The sequence below is a fragment of the Rhea pennata genome, chromosome 3 (assembly GCF_028389875.1).
Source record: "Rhea pennata isolate bPtePen1 chromosome 3, bPtePen1.pri, whole genome shotgun sequence".
Classification (NCBI taxonomy): domain Eukaryota; kingdom Metazoa; phylum Chordata; class Aves; order Rheiformes; family Rheidae; genus Rhea; species Rhea pennata.
Window position 1 is genome coordinate 75,104,891 of NC_084665.1, and position 22,600 is coordinate 75,127,490.

Sequence of the window (22,600 nt, forward strand, 5' to 3'; positions counted from 1 at the left end):
GCTCACAGGTCTTGTGCAAGCAGCTGTTTCAGCAAATCGGAGCCGTGGTGATATCCACACGGTGAAGCACTGACCACGGCTGCAGGCGCGGCGAATGCATGAACCATCATCCCTACCTGGAAAAGGGGGCAGGCAGGGGACAGAAACGTGAATAAAATTCCAGATTAAAAAAATCAGTTTTTAAATGCAGGTAGCCAACACTTGTATATGAGTAAAGGGTCATGCTCTATACCTCTTTTTTTCTCATGAGAAATGTATCCTGGGCGATGTTCTTGTGGTTATCTGAAAGCTAAATTTTGGTGTATAGTTCTCCGAGAATTCTGCTGAATTTTATTTTGCTGAAATCCACTGGCACTGAACTTTTTGCTTGAATTACTCTTTTTGGGGGTGAGGTGACAGCACAAGAAAAAGGCATGGCTTTATGTTTTTGTCTTGCAGGTTATCCCTTTGTAAGAGACAACAAATTAACAATGGAACCCTCAAAAGAATATGTATTCAGCCACAAAGGATTTTATTTTGGAGCAAATATAGCTACCCCTGAGTACATAGATTCCCTGGAGACGTTTGAAATCAGAGACAGCGATATATTTATAGCTACTTATCCAAAATCAGGTAAGAAAGAAAGTGTCTCCAAGGGAAAAAAGCAAAACAAACCAAAAGCAACCAGCCGCAGAACAGGCTGTATGCATGACTATACTGTCTGCAGTATATCTCACGACTGTTTACTATCTTAAGGTAAACAAGTAAATAAATGAAAAACAAGCAAGGTTTAAATAAAAAGGTTTCCTTCTCAGGAACTGTGTGGACTCAGAATATTTTGAGCCTTATATTTCACGAAGGCCACCGTAATGGAACAGAAAATATAGATATCATGGAGAGAATCCCCTGGCTGGAATACAATATACAAAAGAAGGATTACTCAGCTTTTCCTTCGCCTCGTCTTTTTGCCACCCACCTGCCTTACTACTTAACTCCAAGAGACCTGAGAAACAAAAGAGCACGGGTAAGTGATGTGATTTTTACAATTTACATGAGAGCAATCAATCACAACCATTTGTCCCAGCAAAAGGGTCCAAACCCAGCCTCTCCCCGCTGTATGTTTCCCTTGTCTTTGTACAAGTATCATCTGCTTTGAATCTTTTGGGAGATCAGGGACCTTCACGACCCCGCTTCTTGTCTTGCCTCGTGTCTTACCTCCTAGCCCTAACACTGTTGGGAGACGACGTGGTGCAGCAATGCATCTCCAAAGGCTCTTCCACAGCCAAAGGCTTGTACTAGTTTCATCCTTGTGAAAATGTCTGATGCGGGTGCACTTACCAGTCTGAAAATAAAAAGTCTCCCGCACTGACAACACGGCTAGCCCAGGACTACAGCAGGCAGAGAAGGAATGTGAGAACTGCCCTTGCTTGTTCCTCAGTGCAGGGGACTTTCTGAATGGGCCTCTCCCTTGAGAACCACACCAGAACTGCCACGGGAGGAAACAAAATCAAAAAACAAGGAAGCCCCCCTCCGTAGAGCCTGATGTGACCAGGCTCTTACACCAAGGCGCACTCACAAATCAAAGGGCATAGGGGACAGTCCAAAGAGGTATGGTATGCATGTTTAGCTCTAATAACACATGGAGAACTGCTTCACAGCCTCATAGCAAACTCTTACTTTGCTCCCTGGCAAAGTAGGCCATGCCAAGAAACTTCTGTTACTTTTCTTAAGGCACTCCCAGTGACTTTTCGCCCTTCGGTTGTTATTTCTCCTGCAGAGCTTCCTGGGGCGTTAGGAGTTTCCAGAGCTCCCTTATAATACCTTTAGAAGTCCCTGTCGATGTACGTGGAAATAATACCATGGAAATAATGGTTCTGGTTTTGCTGAAGATAATTAGATTGCTTTCAGCTAATGAGGACTCTAAAGTGGTAATTTTACTCACCTGGAAGCCCAACCCGAGAGCACAGTTCTTCAGTCTCTCCTTGCAAGCATCCCTAACTTCATAAGGGTGGTGTGTCCGGCTTTATTTTCTCTTCCTAAATAGACAGCGTTAAGAAGCAGAAACTTATCAGGATCAGGGAGGTGCTGCCGGTCAGGAGGCAGGAGGCTACCCGTCCAACTGGTGGTACCTTGACTCTGCCTGAGGCAGCAGCTCTCCTGTGGTCAGAAGTCAGCGGGAGCCAGAAGAAGCTCTGTCCATAATAGGTCCTCGTTTTCTGGTGCTGGGGCTTCCCCTTACCTGTTGTTCAAAATCTGCCTGCATGTTGCCTCTGGCACCTGCTTCACAGCCTCCCTGAGGAGGCCAGCACTACACAAAAGCTGTAATTTTCAACAAGTCCGTGTTCATTTTGTAGTGACTTTACGAACAAATTTGAGGCTGAATCAACTCAATCAAATTACAAGAAAGTTAAAACAGTTTCCTAGCGTTGTTTTTCCACGAGTGTCTGCCTTGCCCAGATGAACGACAGCACTGACACCTGTAACCCTCATCCCATGAAGACAGCTAGCCTTGGGCACTAAAGCACTTCAAAAGGAAACACCAATAACTGCAAACAAAATGACGGTGTCACATTATCTGGAGTTTACTTAACATGTTTCTCATCTTCAAATTGTTTTCACACATTTTATAGTGAGAAATGTGAGGACAGTCACAGAAAACCACACTGACGGTCAGGGTAACGGAGCCCTCTAATACACTTGGGACTAGTGTTCCTTTTCTTCTTGCAGGTTATTTATGTTACCAGGAACCCTAAGGATGTTTTGGTTTCTTACTTCCACTTTTCCAAAATCGTAGCCACACTAGAGGAGGTATCAGATTTCAACCTTTTTGTGGAGAGATTTTTAGCTGGCAAAGGTAAGATATCTTTTCTGCTAAGAACCCCAAGTCTCGTTGCCTGACCTCAGTCTGAATGGAGATTAGTTAGATCAGCTAACATCAACTACCCACACTCCTCTGCCGTGCTTAAACCTGAACCCCAAGCTGCAGGGGCGGTTTGAGCTTGACGCAGTTTGCTGCTTGTAAGCAGGGTCTGAAGGGGGTAGGCGGCATAGTCAGGGCTTTGCTGCTCCCCAGCAAGGTGCAAGGTGCAAGGTGCTCATTTTATCTGAATTAGATACGGACTCAGAATATAACCATTACGATTGAATAGCTTTAACACTTTCCACGTTTGGTTAGCTGGAGCGAACGGTGAGGAGGGTCATCATACAGCGAGGACAGAGGAGTAGTCTTCTGCTGGAGCTAGTCCAGATTACCAGAGACTAGAGTGGTTTTGCCTCATCAGCACGGAGGATTGTCACCCAAAGACTGAGAGCACGTATCAGAATATCAGAAAAATTCCTCAGAATATCTGAAAGTATCATCTAAAACCAACCTTTCCCAAGACCTAAAAGTATATAGTGGGTAATAAATAAGCACCAAGATTTACATTCTACTGTGTTGCCATCTTACAGTTCTGTCCTCAAAAGTACTGGAGGGGCCAAGACAACATTGAAAATTTTACTCTTTCTCTGTCTTTTATTTATTTATTTTTTTATTCTTCTCTCCCTTGGTAAGTTCTTGCCAGTTCATGGCTGGATCACGTTATAGGCTGGCACAGCCATGCAGAGGATTTCAATATACTCTTCCTTTCCTACGAAGAAATGAAAAAGGTGAGGTCAGTTGATATCTCTGTATTCAAAATATTCTCTTCCTATGCCGAGTGCCTTTTCAGACCGGCCTCTGTGACAACGGTTCATATTGAAAAATGCTTAATCCCGGTTGCGGAGTAGATGCAAATTGATGAGATTACTGAGGAGATAAAGTCCTTTGTCTCACCGGTGCGAGGTCTTGGCGAGACTATGAAAGTGTTAGCTAAAGCACTTGGCAGTATGACAGAAGTCTGCTTGACTAGCATGCCAAAACCCTTTCTGAAACAACACGGGACGAGGTTTGTACAAGAACCTTCAATGGGAATTTTAAGCTCCTGAGGACAGTCCCACTGAAGGAGAGAAGTGCTTAAGAGGCAGCTCTGAGCTTACCTGAGGAGCTCTCAAACTGCTGACCACAAGTTTCCGGCCAGTGGCGGACGGAGCCTTTGTGTGACTCCCCATTTCTCCAAAGTGTCTCCCCTTCTCCCCCCCAGGAAAGGCCTGGGCACAGCAGCACAGCCCAGATAATGTGCACTAGTTGCTCAGACTGCAGCCTGGGCTTGCTCACAGGAGAGTCGAGCCCTTAGCTGGGCGGCAGGTCGGACAAAAGCTCTGCAGGTTAAGTCCCTTCTTTCCAGTCACAGACTCTGCTCCAGGAATGACTTCGCCAGGCGACCTAATGTCAGATGCACACGGAGTTTGCGGTGCGGGGAGCAGAATGCAAAATTCCCGTCTCAGGCAGCACTGCTCTTGATCGCTCAAATGAGGCAAGACTGCTCTCTCACAAAACTGATTTGCACTCACATTTGTGTCTTTTGTTCTCCTATTTGCTTCTTGGTATCATCAAGACAATTTCAAAGTAACCTTAATTGCAGGATCTCAGAGGTGCCGTGCTGAAGATCTGCAACTTCGTAGGCAAGACCCTGAGTGAAAACGAAGTGGAAAGCGTTGTGAGACAGGCTACGTTTGAGAACATGAGGAAAGATCCCAGGGCAAACTATGAGAACCTACCAGAATACCTCAGAGGGCAAAAGAAAGGTCACTTTCTACGCAAAGGTAAAGTGGAAGTATTTCATCTCCTGTCTCTTGGCTTGAGATGAACCTAGGGTTTCCGGTCTCAGCTGGAAAGTCCTCTTTCCAGGGGAAGAGTTCAGGTTAGTGGCAATTAAACTTATCAGAGCAGTTCTCTTGCCAGGGCATCAGCAATGTTAAGATATTTTTCCTAGGGAAATTAAAAAAGCACCATTTTGCTGATTGCAACACAAATCATCCCAGTCCTGTGATGACCTGAGGGTTGTACTGTGTCAGGAGTAATATGATCCCTACCTACTGGAGGACTGACATGGTTATGAGCAATTAGCTAAATGGTAGACAGCTTACGCTGGAGAGGAGAGCCTCTCCCAAACAGAAGAAGATGCCGGTTTCAGGACCTCCTAGGGAGTTTCTGTCTGGGCAGGACAGTGAATTTGATTTCTGCACTGTGAGTATACCAGGAGAGGCTGTTTAAGGTGGCAAACAGTGCTAGCTCATAAATCTTCTTCACAGACATACTGGTTCCTACTTTTCAAGGCAGAAGTTGCCTTAACAGTGTGAACGCAGACCTTCTCGACCAACCATTGACAGAGTCCGTAAACTTCATCCCTGGACATTGCCAAGACTTTCTCCTGCTCAGTGTAGGATAACACCTTTTAGGATTTAAAGCGAGTGCTGTACACGCAGCAAAACAAAAGGTGTTACTTTAAATACACCCCTGGCTATTATTTGATTACCAAGAAATCATTAAAATTCAGAACCAATGAGTTGAATAAGTTTGTGAGGAGGCAGAGGTATAGGTCTATGGTGCATTTTATTTACAGCACCTAGATTTGGAAGCGTGCTGTCAGAAAAACAGAGCCTCATTCAGCAGACCAGCAATAAGGGAGACACTGAGAAAGCCAGGAACTGCTTCCCCTAAAGAGCACTCACTGCTTGCAGGCAGCCTTTCTCGACAGGTATGCATCCTACATCTCACCTCCCTTTACTGCCCCTTTCCTCAGGCACTGTTGGAGACTGGAAAAACATGATGACAGTAGCACAGAGCGAAAGGGTTGACGAAGTTCTGAAAGAGAGAATGAAGACTCTGCCCATCAAGTTCATCTGGGATATTAATGATGAAATGTAGGCTGGTTTCATCATCCTTTGGTGCTTACAGCAGATGGACATATCCAAATTTCTGGAAAAGCAAAACACATTGATTTCCAGCTATGTTACAGAGATAGAAATTATGTCAGCTCATTCACAAAACACAACATGCCCAAGGAAACAACTCAGGTACACTAGTTTCCTGCTTGTAGTTTTACAGGCTACTTTAGTTAATCTTCATACCATAAAGGCAAGGCAAGACCACCGTCTGGAGCCCTGGCAAGGACAGGTATACAAACACAAGGCACGCTACGGTCGATGCTGAGCGTTTATTGCCTCTGCCTCTGAGTCTGGAGGGCACAGGGAAAGGTGATTGTTTGGAACAAAACGTTTCTTCCTCAGCTTTTTTCCCAGATACCAACTGCAGCCGCTGGGAAGAAAGGCAAGAGTTGAACACTCATCCTTGCCTCCAGCGGTGAGGTCCACACCCTCACACTAGAGTGGAATGCTGTCATCTGCTGCTGAATCAGTGTCCTAACAAGTGAGCCAGCGGAGGACGTAATTTCTAACTTTAATAACATCCCAAACCATCGTTTCCACTTGACACAAGCATCTACCTTGCTTTTCCCATAAACTGTCTGAAAAACAGCAAATTTCCCGAGCGTTCACATCCTGGCTCGGCATCAGCCATCATGTCCTCTCCTTTGCAGTCCAGCTGTTTCAGCCTTCTGATACATTGTAGCTCTTTTCTTTCTGGACAGAAATATTCACGCATAGCAGTGTCATAACGATAGCTGCTTCTGTTAGACGAAGGAGACCTTGTATAATCAACCTGTAAGAAGAATTCTTTTATGTCGCTCAACGGTACAACCAGATCATCTTTCCTTCTGGGAACTTGATAGCCCTCATATAAAGAAAATAAATAAATTACAATACAAACTTGCATGACCTGTGTAATCACTATACCCCTAGACATGCGAGTCTGAACTTCCCAAAGGGCGCCAGTGACCTCTTCCACTTGTACACATTTACATTGGCCACAGAAAAGGTAAAACTAGTTCAAAGTCAGAAGCTTAATATATGCCTTTTGCTGAGTTTGCTTTAAGCACAAATGGCAGAACTAGCGATTACAAGCAGGTCCTTGATCTTTGCTCTTCTTCCAGTGGCAGGCTATATCTATAAGTCCCATTGTAACAATAAAAAGCCCCAGTTAAACCTCAACACAACGGCAGCAATAAAATAATAAAAATCTCATGCTATGTACTGTATGTCACTATATGGCCCTCAGGTAACACTGTGAGTCACAGAAAATTATGCCTGCATTTGGTACAGAAAGTAGCATCGAGCTCAAGGCAGTACGTGCAATTACTTGAAATCACAGAATGGGTAAGGTTGGAAGGGACCTCTCAAAGTCATCTAGTGCAACCTCCCTGCTCAAGCAGGGTCACCTCGAGCATGTTAGACAGGATCACATCCAGGTGAGTTCTGAGGATCTCTAGAGAAGGAGACTCCACAACCTCTCTGGGCAACTCGTGCCAGTGCTCTGCCACTCTCACAGTAAGGAAGTTTTTCCTCATATTCAGGTGGAACTTTGTGTGTCTCGGTTTGTGCCCGCTGCCTGTTGTCCTGTCACTGGGCATTACTCAAGAAATTCTGGCCCCATCCTCTTGACACCCTCCCTTAAGCTATTTGTAGACACTGACAAGATCCCCTCTCGCTCTTCTCTTCTCCAGGCTAAAGAGGCCCAGCTCTCGGCAGCCTTGCTCCAGTCCTCTCATCATCTTCATAGCCCTTAGCTGGACTCTCTCCAGTAGCTCCACGTCTCTCTTGTGCTGGCAAGCCCAGAAGGGGACTCAGTACTCGAGATGAGGCCTCCCCAGGGCTGAGTGGAGGGGCAGGATCACCTCCCTCAACCTGCTGGCAACACTCTTCCTAATGCACCCCAGCAGACCATTGGCCTTCTTGGCCACAAGGGTGCATTTGTGGCTCAGGGTCAACTTGTCGTCTACCAGAATTCCTGGCTCCTTCGAGCAGCGCTGCTTTCCAGTAGGTCAGCCCCCAGCCAATGCTGGTGCATAGGATTATTTGTCCAAAGAGCCCAGCTGCAAAGCACTGAAGGGACAATTTAAAAAAGGTACTTTAGCGCCTCTTGGATTCTGCAGCACAAGGCTCAGAGCAGTCACATGACGCTTCTTTCCCTCAGCATCTAGTATCTGAGGATCTTGGATCCAGGCAGAGTCTCCCGTCTGGTCCAAAATTTGAATTTCAAGTTATTAAAAAACATTATGCACCATATATATGCTATATCGTGTGTATGTGAGTGTGTACATCTTTCTCTCCAGCTTCCTGAAGTGAATAGCTTAATGTTTAGTTATATATTATATATAGGTTAGAGACGGGAGAGGGCTGTGTTTCAGATTATCTTTAGATTAAGGTATAACATCTGATGTGTGATGTAATACATAGAAAAACAGTCTTAACCTTTCCCCTTGATAGTGCAGAATCACCGTGAGATAAGCTGCTTGATGATTTCCATCCAACCATTTACAAGTTCACGTAACCCAATTAAAAAACACGAGAAATAATTGTACAAACTGTTAGATACTTTATTTTGCCATCCTCATTCTGCTAACAGTGGTGGGAAGCTCTTGGTCTGATCATCTGAGAGGCTGGTGCACACACAAGGATGAACGTGGCATTCGCTTTGATTCCCAGGGGGAGAGGATTAAGGTAAGAACAGGCAAAAAGTTCATAGCAAAGGTGACCCTCAACAGAGAGCCAAAACCCAGTAACTTCCATCTTTAAATGTTTCTGAGATGCTTTCTGGTAAATCCCAGCATTAAAAGCAAGGGAACCTGTTTCCTCCAGTTAAAGGATCCTATGACTGGAACACAGAAATTTGTAGTAGAAATGTGAAGATCAGTATGGATGAAGTATGAATGGGAATAAAGTGCATATACCCTAAGAGGGACTTCTCTTCATTTCCTCTGACTCCCCAAATCCTAGGGTCCAGCAATTGGGCACCTAAACATGCCTAGCAGTTGCCTCCAACCCTCAGCCGCCAAAGAAATGACTGCGCTGGGTGTCAGAGAGCAGTTTTATGCCATGTCATTCCTGGAGGAGGGTAGCCCTCTGGGGTATAGTTCCAGCGTTGGGAGACTCTGAACCCTGGAGGGACTGGGAAAATGTTGCTAGTTCCAGTCAAGTTGATATGTGAGTGACAAGCACTGTGGAAACAGCTGCAGCACTGCCAGAACCTTCCTACTGGCTTACTCAGGCTAACACAATGCTATGCCCTTAGCGTAGCCAGGTGCGTAGTCGTGTTCATTGCTTACCTCTGTCCAGCATTAACTTTTTTAAAAACTTTTGTTCTGCTGGTAATTGCAACTGTGGAAAACCTTTAGGTAATGGTTAGGAGCTCTAGGTATATAACTGTCTTGCTGAAGTGAGACTGCAGCTGACAGGAGAACTTTGTTGTGAAACTGGGACAAAAAGTGACCTACAACTAGGATGATTCCATCGTCTTGCCAAATACTGATATTCTGATAAGGCTTAATAAGTGTATACAGAAGCTAAAAGGAGCTGCTGTGTAGGTAGAAGAGCACACAGTAAAAGCCCCCCTCAAGAGCAAAGAGGAAACCATCTACTGTTCATCACCTTTAGCCTTTAAACATGCACTTTGAATTATATAATCTGAAACCAGCAGAACCTGTTAAGGGATGTGTCTGTGACATACTATTACTCATAAACAACAAAAAACCTTCTTACAAGGTTTTCAGGTGCTAGTTTTCAGGTGCTGTTATTTTCTTCTGGAGACTGTGTGAACTCAGCATGTTTTGAGTTTAACATTTTATGAAGAGCAGAAGATAGGGAGAAAGGGGATAGGAACCTGTGGCAGGGCTACAGTTATTTCTGCAACTGGTTTAGATATAACACATTAGTAGCCCTGATCTGGTAGTACGAAAAGTAATTCTTTGCAAACCCAACTCAGAACTGGGGAACAAAATGTTCTGCTCTGTGATGTGATCAGCATGCAGGTATCAGGGAGAAGTATCTCAGGTATGATTTTAATTCAGTTAGAGAAACACTTGACACCTAGAAAACACAGAAAAACACTTGATGTGAACACATGCATGTGATTGATTGAAGTAGCTCATTCTATGCTCCTGGACGAGACCAGATCCGAGCAGTCGGATCTGCCACTTTGTAATGTGTTCAGGCTATTCCTTGGGACTGCTGTAAAACACAGCCTGGAGGCCAGATCTATTTGGGCACCTGTTCCACAAAGGTTCATCAACACAATATTGGACTCTTTCATTTTTTTCAAGAATTTTATTAGTTCTCTAACCTTTGTCTGAGCTGAAGATAAGCAAGTGTTGAAAGACAGCCAACAGCATGATGTCAGCTGGTACATCCCTTAGTTAAAAGGAAAGGTGACTGCTCAGACGTTCCTGGACTCATTCATAGCTGCTGAACTGGGAAGTGGTAGTACACATCTCTGAGGGCAGCAAGAGCAGTGCGGAGCGGGTAAGTATGTCTGAAATCATTGGAGCTGCAGGCCTGTGAGCTAAGCGATGCTATACTCCCCTTTCAGAAAAATGAGAGTAATTGTGTAGAGATCTCTTATGTGAAGCATTTTGAAGTGTTCTGCCAGAAGGAGTACCAGAGAACAAGGGGCTACAACTGCTCTGGGCTTCCGGGCAGGCTGAACGGGACCAGGTCTCTCATTGCTGCTATGGAAATCAGAGCATTGATCGGGCTGCTGTGCTGTATCACTCAGCAAACAAATCGGAGTCATAGCTGCGAGAGAGTTAACTAAGCAGAGCAAAAGTGTGTGGTCACCGTGGATTGGGGAGGTTACGTGCAGATAGAGGGCTTGGAAGGAAGGGCCTTCTGCGATGCATGGCTGGCAGGTAAGAGCATATGTGAATGTCCCCCTCCAACTTCACATGCGCTCCTCATGAACAGGCTTTCGGGGCAGCGAAGGTAGGCTACTTTTCATGATGTATTTTGGGTATGCTTTTTCATGTTACACTGGTATAGCTGTGAACAACTCACAGTGCAATAACCTTTGTTCCAAAGTGATATAGAAGCTCCTTTTTTTTGGCTGAGCAAGGGCAAAAAGGTTTCTGTGTGCGCTGAATGTGCCTTCTTTTGGCTTCTCACAACTCCTGGCCCTTCCACTCACTGTGAACTTGTCTTCTCTGCTTTTTTGGGGCAAGTGGGGCGGTAAGCAGTGGGGGCTGTGCAGATGTTGCACCAATCGGGGTAAGTGTGGGGCTGGAGCTGCATGCTTTGGGGGCAACTTCAGTACCACCGCGAGCCCCATTAGCAGCTGCTCCTCCTGCCCCGCCAGCCAGAGTGCCGTGCTCCCACTCGTGTCCCACTGTCTCTGTAAACAGCTTCTGCCTGCAGCTATCGAATTGTGCCAATGCCGCTGGCGATCCTCGGCTGCGTCCAAGCTGGAGGTTACGTCCCTCGGGCCCGCCGGTTCAAGGGCAGCGTTGCGTTTTAAACAAGAGCTTTGCTAGCTCAGCGTATTTTGCCTGCACCATGCGCCCAAGGGGGCTCACAGGCTAGGGAGGCAGAGGGGAAGCAGAGCATAATGTGGAGAGAAAGAAATGCTAACAAGGCGATTGAATCAGTGACCTGGTTTCCAGGTACTGCTTGCCTTGGTTGGTTCGGATCACTTGGCTCACAGGTCTTGTGCAAGCAGCTGTTTCAGCAAATCGGAGCCGTGGTGATATCCACATGGTGAAGCACTGACCACGGCTGCAGGCGCGGCGAATGCATGAACCATCATCCCTACCTGGAAAAGGGGGCAGGCAGGGGACAGAAACGTGAATAAAATTCCAGATTAAAAAAATCAGTTTTTAAATGCAGGTAGCCAACACTTGTATATGAGTAAAGGGTCATGCTCTATACCTCTTTTTTTCTCATGAGAAATGTATCCTGGGCGATGTTCTTGTGATTATCTGAAAGCTAAATTTTGGTGTATAGTTCTCCGAGAATTCTGCTGAATTTTATTTTGCTGAAATCCACTGGCACTGAACTTTTTGCTTGAATTACTCTTTTTGGGGGTGAGGTGACAGCACAAGAAAAAGGCATGGCTTTATGTTTTTGTCTTGCAGGTTATCCCTTTGTAAGAGACAACAAATTAACAATGGAACCCTCAAAAGAATATGTATTCAGCCACAAAGGATTTTATTTTGGAGCAAATATAGCTACCCCTGAGTACATAGATTCCCTGGAGACGTTTGAAATCAGAGACAGCGATATATTTATAGCTACTTATCCAAAATCAGGTAAGAAAGAAAGTGTCTCCAAAGGAAAAAAGCAAAACAAACCAAAAGCAACCAGCCGCAGAACAGGCTGTATGCATGACTATACTGTCTGCAGTATATCTCACGACTGTTTACTATCTTAAGGTAAACAAGTAAATAAATGAAAAACAAGCAAGGTTTAAATAAAAAGGTTTCCTTCTCAGGAACTGTGTGGACTCAGAATATTTTGAGCCTTATATTTCACGAAGGCCACCGTAATGGAACAGAAAATATAGATATCATGGAGAGAATCCCCTGGCTGGAATACAATGTACAAAAGAAGGATTACTCAGCTTTTCCTTCGCCTCGTCTTTTTGCCACCCACCTGCCTTACTACTTAACTCCAAGAGACCTGAGAAACAAAAGAGCACGGGTAAGTGATGTGATTTTTACAATTTACATGAGAGCAATCAATCACAACCATTTGTCCCAGCAAAAGGGTCCAAACCCAGCCTCTCCCCGCTGTATGTTTCCCTTGTCTTTGTACAAATATCATCTGCTTTGAATCTTTTGGGAGATCAGGGACCTTCACGACCCCGCTTCTTGTCTTGCCTCGTGTCTTACCTCCTAGCCCTAACACTGTTGGGAGACGACGTGGTGCAGCAATGCATCTCCAAAGGCTCTTCCACAGCCAAAGGCTTGTACTAGTTTCATCCTTGTGAAAATGTCTGATGCGGGTGCACTTACCAGTCTGAAAATAAAAAGTCTCCCGCACTGACAACACGGCTAGCCCAGGACTACAGCAGGCAGAGAAGGAATGTGAGAACTGCCCTTGCTTGTTCCTCAGTGCAGGGGACTTTCTGAATGGGCCTCTCCCTTGAGAACCACACCAGAACTGCCACGGGAGGAAACAAAATCAAAAAACAAGGAAGCCCCCCTCCGTAGAGCCTGATGTGACCAGGCTCTTACACCAAGGCGCACTCACAAATCAAAGGGCATAGGGGACAGTCCAAAGAGGTATGGTATGCATGTTTAGCTCTAATAACACATGGAGAACTGCTTCACAGCCTCATAGCAAACTCTTACTTTGCTCCCTGGCAAAGTAGGCCATGCCAAGAAACTTCTGTTACTTTTCTTAAGGCACTCCCAGTGACTTTTCGCCCTTCGGTTGTTATTTCTCCTGCAGAGCTTCCTGGGGCGTTAGGAGTTTCCAGAGCTCCCTTATAATACCTTTAGAAGTCCCTGTCGATGTACGTGGAAATAATACCATGGAAATAATGGTTCTGGTTTTGCTGAAGATAATTAGATTGCTTTCAGCTAATGAGGACTCTAAAGTGGTAATTTTACTCACCTGGAAGCCCAACCCGAGAGCACAGTTCTTCAGTCTCTCCTTGCAAGCATCCCTAACTTCATAAGGGTGGTGTGTCCGGCTTTATTTTCTCTTCCTAAATAGACAGCATTAAGAAGCAGAAACTTATCAGGATCAGGGAGGTGCTGCCGGTCAGGAGGCAGGAGGCTACCCGTCCAACTGGTGGTACCTTGACTCTGCCTGAGGCAGCAGCTCTCCTGTGGTCAGAAGTCAGCGGGAGCCAGAAGAAGCTCTGTCCATAATAGGTCCTCGTTTTCTGGTGCTGGGGCTTCCCCTTACCTGTTGTTCAAAATCTGCCTGCATGTTGCCTCTGGCACCTGCTTCACAGCCTCCCTGAGGAGGCCAGCACTACACAAAAGCTGTAATTTTCAACAAGTCCGTGTTCATTTTGTAGTGACTTTACGAACAAATTTGAGGCTGAATCAACTCAATCAAATTACAAGAAAGTTAAAACAGTTTCCTAGCGTTGTTTTTCCACGAGTGTCTGCCTTGCCCAGATGAACGACAGCACTGACACCTGTAACCCTCATCCCATGAAGACAGCTAGCCTTGGGCACTAAAGCACTTCAAAAGGAAACACCAATAACTGCAAACAAAATGACGGTGTCACATTATCTGGAGTTTACTTAACATGTTTCTCATCTTCAAATTGTTTTCACACATTTTATAGTGAGAAATGTGAGGACAGTCACAGAAAACCACACTGACGGTCAGGGTAACGGAGCCCTCTAATACACTTGGGACTAGTGTTCCTTTTCTTCTTGCAGGTTATTTATGTTACCAGGAACCCTAAGGATGTTTTGGTTTCTTACTTCCACTTTTCCAAAATCGTAGCCACACTGGAGGAGGTATCAGATTTCAACCTTTTTGTGGAGAGATTTTTAGCTGGCAAAGGTAAGATATCTTTTCTGCTAAGAACCCCAAGTCTCGTTGCCTGACCTCAGTCTGAATGGAGATTAGTTAGATCAGCTAACATCAACTACCCACACTCCTCTGCCGTGCTTAAACCTGAACCCCAAGCTGCAGGGGCGGTTTGAGCTTGACACAGTTTGCTGCTTGTAAGCAGGGTCTGAAGGGGGTAGGCGGCATAGTCAGGGCTTTGCTGCTCCCCAGCAAGGTGCAAGGTGCAAGGTGCTCATTTTATCTGAATTAGATACGGACTCAGAATATAACCATTACGATTGAATAGCTTTAACACTTTCCACGTTTGGTTAGCTGGAGCGAACGGTGAGGAGGGTCATCATACAGCGAGGACAGAGGAGTAGTCTTCTGCTGGAGCTAGTCCAGATTACCAGAGACTAGAGTGGTTTTGCCTCATCAGCACGGAGGATTGTCACCCAAAGACTGAGAGCACGTATCAGAATATCAGAAAAATTCCTCAGAATATCTGAAAGTATCATCTAAAACCAACCTTTCCCAAGACCTAAAAGTATATAGTGGGTAATAAATAAGCACCAAGATTTACATTCTACTGTGTTGCCATCTTACAGTTCTGTCCTCAAAAGTACTGGAGGGGCCAAGACAACATTGAAAATTTTACTCTTTCTCTGTCTTTTATTTATTTATTTTTTTATTCTTCTCTCCCTTGGTAAGTTCTTGCCAGTTCATGGCTGGATCACGTTATAGGCTGGCACAGCCATGCAGAGGATTTCAATATACTCTTCCTTTCCTACGAAGAAATGAAAAAGGTGAGGTCAGTTGATATCTCTGTATTCAAAATATTCTCTTCCTATGCCGAGTGCCTTTTCAGACCGGCCTCTGTGACAACGGTTCATATTGAAAAATGCTTAATCCCGGTTGCGGAGTAGATGCAAATTGATGAGATTACTGAGGAGATAAAGTCCTTTGTCTCACTGGTGCGAGGTCTTGGCGAGACTATGAAAGTGTTAGCTAAAGCACTTGGCAGTATGACAGAAGTCTGCTTGACTAGCATGCCAAAACCCTTTCTGAAACAACACGGGACGAGGTTTGTACAAGAACCTTCAATGGGAATTTTAAGCTCCTGAGGACAGTCCCACTGAAGGAGAGAAGTGCTTAAGAGGCAGCTCTGAGCTTACCTGAGGAGCTCTCAAACTGCTGACCACAAGTTTCCGGCCAGTGGCGGACGGAGCCTTTGTGTGACTCCCCATTTCTCCAAAGTGTCTCCCCTTCTCCCCCCCAGGAAAGGCCTGGGCACAGCAGCACAGCCCAGATAATGTGCACTAGTTGCTCAGACTGCAGCCTGGGCTTGCTCACAGGAGAGTCGAGCCCTTAGCTGGGCGGCAGGTCGGACAAAAGCTCTGCAGGTTAAGTCCCTTCTTTCCAGTCACAGACTCTGCTCCAGGAATGACTTCGCCAGGCGACCTAATGTCAGATGCACACGGAGTTTGCGGTGCGGGGAGCAGAATGCAAAATTCCCGTCTCAGGCAGCACTGCTCTTGATCGCTCAAATGAGGCAAGACTGCTCTCTCACAAAACTGATTTGCACTCACATTTGTGTCTTTTGTTCTCCTATTTGCTTCTTGGTATCATCAAGACAATTTCAAAGAAACCTTAATTGCAGGATCTCAGAGGTGCCGTGCTGAAGATTTGCAACTTCGTAGGCAAGACCCTGAGTGAAAACGAAGTGGAAAGCGTTGTGAGACAGGCTACGTTTGAGAACATGAGGAAAGATCCCAGGGCAAACTATGAGAACCTAGCAGAATACCTCAGAGGGCAAAATAAAGGTCACTTTCTACGCAAAGGTAAAGTGGAAGTATTTCATCTCCTGTCTCTTGGCTTGAGATGAACCTAGGGTTTCCGGTCTCAGCTGGAAAGTCCTCTTTCCAGGGGAAGAGTTCAGGTTAGTGGCAATTAAACTTATCAGAGCAGTTCTCTTGCCAGGGCATCAGCAATGTTAAGATATTTTTCCTAGGGAAATTAAAAAAGCACCATTTTGCTGATTGCAACACAAATCATCCCAGTCCTGTGATGACCTGAGGGTTGTACTGTGTCAGGAGTAATATGATCCCTACCTACTGGAGGACTGACATGGTTATGAGCAATTAGCTAAATGGTAGACAGCTTACGCTGGAGAGGAGAGCCTCTCCCAAACAGAAGAAGATGCCGGTTTCAGGACCTCCTAGGGAGTTTCTGTCTGGGCAGGACAGTGAATTTGATTTCTGCACTGTGAGTATACCAGGAGAGGCTGTTTAAGGTGGCAAACAGTGCTAGCTCATAAATCTTCTTCACAGACATACTGGTTCCTACTTTTCAAGGCAGAAGTTGCCTTAACAGTGTGAACGCAGACCTTCTCGACCAACCATTGACAGAGTCCGTAAACTTCATCCCTGGACATTGCCAAGACTTTCTCCTGCTCAGTGTAGGATAACACCTTTTAGGATTTAAAGCGAGTGCTGTACACGCAGCAAAACAAAAGGTGTTACTTTAAATACACCCCTGGCTATTATTTGATTACCAAGAAATCATTAAAATTCAGAACCAATGAGTTGAATAAGTTTGTGAGGAGGCAGAGGTATAGGTCTATGGTGCATTTTATTTACAGCACCTAGATTTGGAAGCGTGCTGTCAGAAAAACAGAGCCTCATTCAGCAGACCAGCAATAAGGGAGACACTGAGGAAGCCAGGAACTGCTTCCCCTGAAGAGCACTCACTGCTTGCAGGCAGCCTTTCTCGACAGGTATGCATCCTACATCTCACCTCCCTTTACTGCCCCTTTCCTCAGGCACTGTTGGAGACTGGAAAAACATGATGACAGTAGCACAGAGCGAAAGGGTTGACGAAGTTCTGAAAGAGAGAATGAAGACTCTGCCCATCAAGTTCATCTGGGATATTAATGATGAAATGTAGGCTGGTTTCATCATCCTTTGGTGCTTACAGCAGATGGACATATCCAAATTTCTGGAAAAGCAAAACACATTGATTTCCAGCTATGTTACAGAGATAGAAATTATGTCAGCTCATTCACAAAACACAACGTGCCCAAGGAAACAACTCAGGTACACTAGTTTCCTGCTTGTAGTTTTACAGGCTACTTTAGTTAATCTTCATACCATAAAGGCAAGGCAAGACCACCGTCTGGAGCCCTGGCAAGGACAGGTATACAAACACAAGGCACGCTACGGTCGATGCTGAGCGTTTATTGCCTCTGCCTCTGAGTCTGGAGGGCACAGGGAAAGGTGATTGTTTGGAACAAAACGTTTCTTCCTCAGCTTTTTTCCCAGATACCAACTGCAGCCGCTGGGAAGAAAGGCAAGAGTTGAACACTCATCCTTGCCTCCAGCGGTGAGGTCCACACCCTCACACTAGAGTGGAATGCTGTCATCTGCTGCTGAATCAGTGTCCTAACAAGTGAGCCAGCGGAGGACGTAATTTCTAACTTTAATAACATCCCAAACCATCGTTTCCACTTGACACAAGCATCTACCTTGCTTTTCCCATAAACTGTCTGAAAAACAGCAAATTTCCCGAGCGTTCACATCCTGGCTCGGCATCAGCCATCATGTCCTCTCCTTTGCAGTCCAGCTGTTTCAGCCTTCTGATACATTGTAGCTCTTTTCTTTCTGGACAGAAATATTCACGCACAGCAGTGTCATAACGATAGCTGCTTCTGTTAGACGAAGGAGACCTTGTATAATCAACCTGTAAGAAGAATTCTTTTATGTCGCTCAGCGGTACAACCAGATCATCTTTCCTTCTGGGAACTTGATAGCCCTCATATAAAGAAAATAAATAAATTACAATACAAACTTGCATGACCTGTGTAATCACTATAACCCTAGACATGCGAGTCTGAACTTCCCAAAGGGCGCCAGTGACCTCTTCCACTTGTACACATTTACATTGGCCACAGAAAAGGTAAAACTAGTTCAAAGTCAGAAGCTTAATATATGCCTTTTGCTGAGTTTGCTTTAAGCACAAATGGCAGAACTAGCGATTACAAGCAGGTCCTTGATCTTTGCTCTTCTTCCAGTGGCAGGCTATATCTATAAGTCCCATTGTAACAATAAAAAGCCCCAGTTAAACCTCAACACAACCGCAGCAATAAAATAATAAAAATCTCATGCTATGTACTGTATGTCACTATATGGCCCTCAGGTAACACTGTGAGTCACAGAAAATTATGCCTGCATTTGGTACAGAAAGTGGCATCGAGCTCAAGGCAGTACGTGCAATTACTTGAAATCACAGAATGGGTAAGGTTGGAAGGGACCTCTCAAAGTCATCTAGTGCAACCTCCCTGCTCAAGCAGGGTCACCTCGAGCATGTTAGACAGGATCACATCCAGGTGAGTTCTGAGGATCTCTAGAGAAGGAGACTCCACAACCTCTCTGGGCAACTCGTGCCAGTGCTCTGCCACTCTCACAGTAAGGAAGTTTTTCCTCATATTCAGGTGGAACTTTGTGTGTCTCGGTTTGTGCCCGCTGCCTGTTGTCCTGTCACTGGGCATTACTCAAGAAATTCTGGCCCCATCCTCTTGACACCCTCCCTTAAGCTATTTGTAGACACTGACAAGATCCCCTCTCGCTCTTCTCTTCTCCAGGCTAAAGAGGCCCAGCTCTCGGCAGCCTTGCTCCAGTCCTCTCATCATCTTCATAGCCCTTAGCTGGACTCTCTCCAGTAGCTCCACGTCTCTCTTGTGCTGGCAAGCCCAGAAGGGGACGCAGTACTCGAGATGAGGCCTCCCCAGGGCTGAGTGGAGGGGCAGGATCACCTCCCTCAACCTGCTGGCAACACTCTTCCTAATGCACCCCAGCAGACCATTGGCCTTCTTGGCCACAAGGGTGCATTTGTGGCTCAGGGTCAACTTGTCGTCTACCAGAATTCCTGGCTCCTTCGAGCAGCGCTGCTTTCCAGTAGGTCAGCCCCCAGCCAATGCTGGTGCATAGGATTATTTGTCCAAAGAGCCCAGCTGCAAAGCACTGAAGGGACAATTTAAAAAAGGTACTTTAGCGCCTCTTGGATTCTGCAGCACAAGGCTCAGAGCAGTCACATGACGCTTCTTTCCCTCAGCATCTAGTATCTGAGGATCTTGGATCCAGGCAGAGTCTCCCGTCTGGTCCAAAATTTGAATTTCAAGTTATTAAAAAACATTATGCACCATATATATGCTATATCGTGTGTATGTGAGTGTGTACATCTTTCTCTCCAGCTTCCTGAAGTGAATAGCTTAATGTTTAGTTATATATTATATATAGGTTAGAGACGGGAGAGGGCTGTGTTTCAGATTATCTTTAGATTAAGGTATAACATCTGATGTGTGATGTAATACATAGAAAAACAGTCTTAACCTTTCCCCTTGATAGTGCAGAATCACCGTGAGATAAGCTGCTTGATGATTTCCATCCAACCATTTACAAGTTCACGTAACCCAATTAAAAAACACGAGAAATAATTGTACAAACTGTTAGATACTTTATTTTGCCATCCTCATTCTGCTAACAGTGGTGGGAAGCTCTTGGTCTGATCATCTGAGAGGCTGGTGCACACACAAGGATGAACGTGGCATTCGCTTTGATTCCCAGGGGGAGAGGATTAAGGTAAGAACAGGCAAAAAGTTCATAGCAAAGGTGACCCTCAACAGAGAGCCAAAACCCAGTAACTTCCATCTTTAAATGTTTCTGAGATGCTTTCTGGTAAATCCCAGCATTAAAAGCAAGGGAACCTGTTTCCTCCAGTTAAAGGATCCTATGACTGGAACACAGAAATTTGTAGTAGAAATGTGAAGATCAGTATGGATGAAGTATGAATGGGAATAAAGTGCATATACCCTAAGAGGGACTTCTCTTCATTTCCTCTGACTCCCCAAATCCTAGGGTCCAGCAATTGGGCACCTAAACATGCCTAGCAGTTGCCTCCAACCCTCAGCCGCCAAAGAAATGACTGCGCTGGGTGTCAGAGAGCAGTTTTATGCCATGTCATTCCTGGAGGAGGGTAGCCCTCTGGGGTATAGTTCCAGCGTTGGGAGACTCTGAACCCTGGAGGGACTGGGAAAATGTTGCTAGTTCCAGTCAAGTTGATATGTGAGTGACAAGCACTGTGGAAACAGCTGCAGCACTGCCAGAACCTTCCTACTGGCTTACTCAGGCTAACACAATGCTATGCCCTTAGCGTAGCCAGGTGCGTAGTCGTGTTCATTGCTTACCTCTGTCCAGCATTAACTTTTTTAAAAACTTTTGTTCTGCTGGTAATTGCAACTGTGGAAAACCTTTAGGTAATGGTTAGGAGCTCTAGGTATATAACTGTCTTGCTGAAGTGAGACTGCAGCTGACAGGAGAACTTTGTTGTGAAACTGGGACAAAAAGTGACCTACAACTAGGATGATTCCATCGTCTTGCCAAATACTGATATTCTGATAAGGCTTAATATGTGTATACAGAAGCTAAAAGGAGCTGCTGTGTAGGTAGAAGAGCACACAGTAAAAGCCCCCCTCAAGAGCAAAGAGGAAACCATCTACTGTTCATCACCTTTAGCCTTTAAACATGCACTTTGAATTATATAATCTGAAACCAGCAGAACCTGTTAAGGGATGTGTCTGTGACATACTATTACTCATAAACAACAAAAAACCTTCTTACAAGGTTTTCAGGTGCTAGTTTTCAGGTGCTGTTATTTTCTTCTGGAGACTGTGTGAACTCAGCATGTTTTGAGTTTAACATTTTATGAAGAGCAGAAGATAGGGAGAAAGGGGATAGGAACCTGTGGCAGGGCTACAGTTATTTCTGCAACTGGTTTAGATATAACACATTAGTAGCCCTGATCTGGTAGTACGAAAAGTAATTCTTTGCAAACCCAACTCAGAACTGGGGAACAAAATGTTCTGCTCTGTGATGTGATCAGCATGCAGGTATCAGGGAGAAGTATCTCAGGTATGATTTTAATTCAGTTAGAGAAACACTTGACACCTAGAAAACACAGAAAAACACTTGATGTGAACACATGCATGTGATTGATTGAAGTAGCTCATTCTATGCTCCTGGACGAGACCAGATCCGAGCAGTCGGATCTGCCACTTTGTAATGTGTTCAGGCTATTCCTTGGGACTGCTGTAAAACACAGCCTGGAGGTCAGATCTATTTGGGCACCTGTTCCACAAAGGTTCATCAACACAATATTGGACTGTTTCATTTTTTTCAAGAATTTTATTAGTTCTCTAACCTTTGTCTGAGCTGAAGATAAGCAAGTGTTGAAAGACAGCCAACAGCATGATGTCAGCTGGTACATCCCTTAGTTAAAAGGAAAGGTGACTGCTCAGACGTTCCTGGACTCATTCATAGCTGCTGAACTGGGAAGTGGTAGTACACATCTCTGAGGGCAGCAAGAGCAGAGCGGAGCGGGTAAGTATGTCTGAAATCATTGGAGCTGCAGGCCTGTGAGCTAAGCGATGCTATACTCCCCTTTCAGAAAAATGAGAGTAATTGTGTAGAGATCTCTTATGTGAAGCATTTTGAAGTGTTCTGCCAGAAGGAGTACCAGAGAACAAGGGGCTACAACTGCTCTGGGCTTCCGGGCAGGCTGAACGGGACCAGGTCTCTCATTGCTGCTATGGAAATCAGAGCATTGATCGGGCTGCTGTGCTGTATCACTCAGCAAACAAATCGGAGTCATAGCTGCGAGAGAGTTAACTAAGCAGAGCAAAAGTGTGTGGTCACCGTGGATTGGGGAGGTTACGTGCAGATAGAGGGCTTGGAAGGAAGGGCCTTCTGCGATGCATGGCTGGCAGGTAAGAGCATATGTGAATGTCCCCCTCCAACTTCACATGCGCTCCTCATGAACAGGCTTTCGGGGCAGCGAAGGTAGGCTACTTTTCATGATGTATTTTGGGTATGCTTTTTCATGTTACACTGGTATAGCTGTGAACAACTCACAGTGCAATAACCTTTGTTCCAAAGTGATATAGAAGCTCCTTTTTTTTGGCTGAGCAAGGGCAAAAAGGTTTCTGTGTGCGCTGAATGTGCCTTCTTTTGGCTTCTCACAACTCCTGGCCCTTCCACTCACTGTGAACTTGTCTTCTCTGCTTTTTTGGGGCAAGTGGGGCGGTAAGCAGTGGGGGCTGTGCAGATGTTGCACCAATCGGGGTAAGTGTGGGGCTGGAGCTGCATGCTTTGGGGGCAACTTCAGTACCACCACGAGCCCCATTAGCAGCTGCTCCTCCTGCCCCGCCAGCCAGAGTGCCGTGCTCCCACTCGTGTCCCACTGTCTCTGTAAACAGCTTCTGCCTGCAGCTATCGAATTGTGCCAATGCCGCTGGCGATCCTCGGCT

General features: G+C 45.4%; 2 protein-coding genes across 2 annotated transcripts; both read left to right on the forward strand.

Moving 5' to 3' along the window:
- Nucleotides 1-455: 455 nt before the first annotated feature.
- Nucleotides 456-5,767, forward strand: LOC134137843 (amine sulfotransferase-like). The gene is made up of 6 exons (XM_062570946.1): nucleotides 456-612; nucleotides 795-1,003; nucleotides 2,707-2,833; nucleotides 3,533-3,627; nucleotides 4,482-4,662; nucleotides 5,643-5,767. Exons 1-6 carry the CDS (start codon nucleotides 471-473, stop codon nucleotides 5,765-5,767), a joined length of 879 nt encoding a protein of 292 aa, XP_062426930.1. The 5' UTR covers nucleotides 456-470.
- A 6,108-nt stretch (nucleotides 5,768-11,875) lies between these two features.
- On the forward strand, nucleotides 11,876-17,187 carry LOC134137844 (amine sulfotransferase-like). Its single transcript, XM_062570947.1, has 6 exons — nucleotides 11,876-12,032; nucleotides 12,215-12,423; nucleotides 14,127-14,253; nucleotides 14,953-15,047; nucleotides 15,902-16,082; nucleotides 17,063-17,187. The coding sequence occupies exons 1-6, from the start codon at nucleotides 11,891-11,893 to the stop codon at nucleotides 17,185-17,187; spliced, it is 879 nt and encodes a 292-aa protein (XP_062426931.1). The 5' UTR covers nucleotides 11,876-11,890.
- The last annotated feature ends 5,413 nt before the right edge of the window (nucleotides 17,188-22,600 follow it).